General features: G+C 59.0%; 1 protein-coding gene across 1 annotated transcript in view; it reads left to right on the top strand.

Annotated features, from left to right (window-relative positions):
• The first annotated feature begins 1,073 nt into the window (after nucleotides 1–1,073).
• Nucleotides 1,074–4,810, top strand: part of LOC113210928 (uncharacterized) — a 239,936-nt gene continuing 236,199 nt past the window's right edge. The window contains exon 1 of the mRNA XM_052267464.1: nucleotides 1,074–2,182. Within this exon, the coding sequence (XP_052123424.1) occupies nucleotides 1,205–2,182 (978 nt within the window). The 5' untranslated portion in view covers nucleotides 1,074–1,204. The remainder of the gene's footprint in view (nucleotides 2,183–4,810) is intronic.

Here is a 4,810-nt window from a genome sequence, read left to right as displayed (position 1 = left end):
CTCGTGCAGCTCGTCGCCCAGCAGCTGCTCCCCCAGCTGCGGCGGCCGCACCCCCACCTGCCGCAGCTCGTCGCCCTGCAGCTGCTCCTCGTGCAGCTGCCCACCCGACTGCGGCGGCCGCAGCCCCACCTGCGGCAGCTCGTCGCCGTGCGGCTGCTCCTCGTGCGGCTGCACCCCCGGCTGCTGCGGCCGCACCCCCAGCTGGGGCAGCTCGTCGCCGTCCAGTCGCTCCTCGTGCAGCTGCTCCTCCGGTCGTGGTAGCCCCAGCGGCGGCAGCTCCTCGTCGCCGCCCTGCAGCTCCAGCACCCGGGCCGGCGAAGTGATAAGATAATACTAGATAGATAACTCAAGACTGCTTTCTCTTTCTCGGTCACTTATTTAAGTGCAGAGAAGATAATTATTGGTCAGAAGTTACTTCCCTGTAAATATTTGTGTCAAGTTTTATCCAATTGCCAAAATGTGTTGAATTTGTCTCCTCAAATTTAATTAATTTATTTTGTTTTAAGAATTAAGGTACCTGTATGTCCTTACAGCTGGAATTATTATTGATTGCACATGAATTTTTCATTAATTTTATCAAAAGTTTATTAAAAATGGAAACTCTGTTTATTGGTTGTTGTTCATTTAAGGTTGTATGTTCTTAAACCTCTTGTACAGTTTTGCGTTCTGTCACTAACACTTTTCAAAACTCCTCGCTAACTGCCAAAAATCAAAAAGAAAAAAGAAAAAGAAAAATGAAGTCACGCGCAACCTTGAAAACACCGTTTTACGCCCCTTCATTTTTTGGGGCGGGGTGAAAGTTGCCTCATTTTTTGCGACAAGAATAACGTTTTTGAGAAATATCTAAACTGCACTTGAAACATTTTGTCCTGTTGGGGCACTGGAGTGAGTGCTCCAGTGTCGGGGCTGGCTGGCTTGTTCGGACTGGACCCCCGACGCGTCGTCTCTCCAGGCGCGGGCCGGGGAGAGGAGAGGGAGGGGGAGGACCGTGTCGGGCGGGGGTTGTCCCGCCTAGACTCCGCGGCGCCACCACCGGGTGGGCGCGCTCTGGGCTGGGCGCCGCCAGTGTGTCAGCGGCCGCCGCAGCGAGCGGGGCTGTTCGGCGCGCGCCTGCTCCCCGTGCCCTCCCCTCAGCCGGCTCAGCCGCGCGTGCTTGCGCTCGCATATGGCCGCGGGGTAGTGCCATGCGGAGTGCGGCTCCGACATGAAGTGCGTGGCGTGGCTGGCCCTCCTGGCCGTGGCGCGCTACGGCGCCGGGGAGCGCGCCGAGGACGCCGGCGTGGAGGAGGTCCTCATCAGCCCTTACCAGGTCCTGGTGCGCGCGACGGCCTCGCCCGCGCCGGCGATCAGGCACCACCACCGGCACGGCGCCAGGGCGGGGCGCCGGGCCCGCCACCGCACCGGCCTCCACGGCCACCACGGCGCGCAGCACGGCCTCGGCCTGTGGGACTTGGAGCAGCTGCAGCAGGACGCGGGCGCCGGCGCCAGGGTGCTGACGACGCGCAGCGTCAAGCAGGAGGACGTGACGATGCACCCCATCGTGTCCGAGGCCAAGTCGGTGCTGATGGAGATCGAACACGCTCTGAGTAAAAGCGGGCGCCGCCTGCCGGGGCCGGGCGGCCTATCGGCCTCTACCGCGCGGCCCGAGTCGCTCATCGGCCCCTGGGACATGAGCCGCACCGTGCAGCAGCTGCGCCGCGCGCAGGGCCGGGACCTCAACAAGGTGGGGGTGGTGGCCACCTCGCCGGCCTCGGCTAACATCGAGGCGGCCAAGTTGTCGGGGCTGTGGGACGAGGACGCGGACGGGATCGTGCTGATTCGAGAGGACGATGATGTCACCCTCAGCCCCGAGGACAACGACGTGCCGGTGCTAGTGCTGGAGGAGGAGGACGGTGATGGGGGCGCACGCCTCGGCAAACACGACGATCACTTCACGCTGGACGGTGCGCCGGAGGCGACGCAGGGCTCTCAGGACGACTTCCAGGACACGGTGGACTCCGTCCAGGATACAACGCAGGAAGGTGTGATGGAAGTGGAGGACTTCGAGATGCCCAAGAAGGGCCACGTGGACATCGTGACCCGGTTCCTGCGCATCGTCGAATCGCAGCACCTGCTCGGCGAGAACTGCACCGCGGGCACCGATCTCAACCTTGGCGAGGGCGTGGTGGACCGCTACGCGCAGGTACGCCCCTTCAACTCTGTTCTTGCCTCCTCAGCGAACAACGTCCAACATATCGTGTGTCGTGGCCGCTGGTTGCTCCAGAAACTTTTGGCAGGATCGCCAAACGAGGTGTGGAAATAGAGGAACATCGCTCATTTCGGCCCAATACAACTCTCCCCTCGTGAGCGCTCGGCACAAATTCTGTACACTTCATGTGGACACGAAACTTCGAAACATAGAGAGACGGGGGAGAGGGGGGAGGGGGGGTTGGACAGAGAAGGAGACAGATTGTAAGGCCGGGAGGCTTGGTCTGGTAGCGAGAGAGCGAGCGAGAGGGCGAGCAAGAGAGCGTTGAGAGTGGGGTGCCCTGCCGGGGACGGCCGCGTGCTCCGCGCCTCCTGAGAAACTACAAGGATGGCACGAACGCGAGAGTTGCGAGCGACTGTTGAGATCGAGCCGGACTTGGCGTGTGCCGCCTCCGCGTCGCTGCCTTCCTCAACTCCGGCGGCGGCGGCGGCGACGAAAACAATAAATGATGCGAATATCACAGCGCGGTGTGAAAAGTTTGTCGCGCAGCGTGTGTTTCACACTGTGTCTCTCTCTCTCGTGTGCGCGCGAATGTGTGAGTGCGTGAGTGTGTTTGTGTGTGTGTGAGAGAGAAAGAGAGCAGGTGAGCCCGCGTGTGTATATGTTAGCCCACTTAGGATTATGGCCCGACACTTCCTGCTTGCAGACGAGTCCTTGTCGCGCCCGTGCTCTTGCGCTGGCTCCGCTCTGGCTGCGAGGCTGGGCTGGGCTGACTGGTGGGGCGTGGAGGAGTGGAGAGCAGCAGTGTGGGGGGCGCATCTCAATTCCAGGCACGCTGGCGTTTATCACTTGTCTTAAACCTCATGTCCCCGTGTCAGAGTGCCGGGATAAATGGTCTTACCCTCGCGCGCACCCCTACCCCCCTACCCTCTCGCTGACGCTCCCCCTCGTCTCCGTCGTCTCGGCTCGACCCCCCGTACGCTTTCGGCAGTCTATTGCCATTTTATTTTCCTATTTTCCCCACGATTTTTTGTTGGCTCAACGTGCTGATTACTGACGCCGCGGCGAAAGCCGTACATTTACAACTATGGCTGGTTAAAAAAAAGGCGGAGCATGAAAAGTGGATGGGGAGGGGTAGGGGGGCGTCACAAACCGACGGTAGCGTTCGGTAGCGTTTCTCGAGACGGCGCCTCCTCTCGGTTTGGTAATCTTCCACTTACCCAGCATCCAGCATGTCCAATAGACTGGGCGAGAGGTTCAACCGTCTCGCCATAATAAGGCTTTTATTTCAATCGCAATGAAAGGGATATGAAAGTCGTAGTTATTAAACTAAATAATACGCATTGCGAATTGCGACGGGAAATTTTCAATTTCATAAAAGAAACTAATCTTGTTTTTTTTTTTTTTTTTTTTAATGAAACATAGGGAAAATTATATTTCAAAACTTGACAGTTTTATTGATTAGGGGGGGGGGAGGGGCGCTAGCAAACTATGTTTATCAATGACTGTTAAATTTTTCCCCTCTGAATATGTTTTTAATTCCCCCATCCTTCGCTGCCTCCGTGCAGGCGGACACACGCTGGGCGGGGCGGGGGGACCTCCTGCGCTCCCGCCGCGGCCATTACCAACGCATTACATGTGCCACAGGCAGCCTGCCCACCCGTATGACTGTAAAAAAACAAAAATAAAATACAAACAACAAAGAGTTCCTTTTACGGGCGCCGCGCGCGCCGCGCTATAGCAGGCAGCAGCCCCGCAGAGCTGACCTGACCATACCCGCGCCCCGCCCCCCAAGGATAGTTGGCCCCCGCCAGCAGCGGCTCGCGCGCACTCGGTTCGCACCCTATTTTACCGACTTTCCGTGCGTCTGTCTCTCGGAATCGTTTTGCTCCCCATCCCCCCCTCTCTTCTCACTTTGTTTTGCAAATGAGGGGCGCCGGGCGCACCGGGGGGCCGCCACGCCCAAAGAAGGGAGCCGCCGCCGCTGGTTTTGGCCGTGCAACTTGCTGCTGCTGCTGCTGCTCTCCAGAAACATGATGAGTCCAGTTCGGCGCGGAGTGGCTCCGGGCTCCCCCCTTTCTCTCCCCGAGTCTCTCCCCCTAGAGGCCGCCCGGGGCGTAGGCCGCGCGCGCTCCTCGCTGTCGGGCGGGCGTGCCTAACCGCCCCGCCACAGGCGCTCTCCTGTCTGGCGCTGCCCGCTGCCGCGCTCGGCACTACTGGCTCGCCCACACCACACCACCGCCCGCCCATACTCGATCCTAATCGTACCCCAAAATTTGGCTTTAAAACCATCTTAGTTTTTTTATTTTGGTGGCTTGTTTTACCGAGATGAAATTATCGATGATGGTCGTGCCCTCTACGTGTGTGCGGTGCGGTGCGCCACATGCAGGTACGCGTCCGCGAGAACCAAAAAAAGCACTCTCTGCCGCGCCATCTCTTTGGAAGAAGAAAGTATATTTGTCAATTGTACACCACTCGTGAGAAGAGGAACGCGGGGGGCGCAAATAAATAGACGGGCCGCTTCCGCCGTCACCACCCGCGACTCCACTTCGATATACTCCTGCTGCTCCGCTGGACGGAAGAGGAAGAGGATTCCGAGGAGGGAGTAGAAGGGGCGGGGGG

The sequence above is a fragment of the Frankliniella occidentalis genome, unplaced genomic scaffold (assembly GCF_000697945.3).
Source record: "Frankliniella occidentalis isolate FOCC.00 unplaced genomic scaffold, Focc_3.1 Scaffold53, whole genome shotgun sequence".
NCBI classification, from domain to species: Eukaryota; Metazoa; Arthropoda; class Insecta; order Thysanoptera; family Thripidae; genus Frankliniella; species Frankliniella occidentalis.
This window is presented reverse-complemented; position numbering and strand designations above follow the sequence as displayed.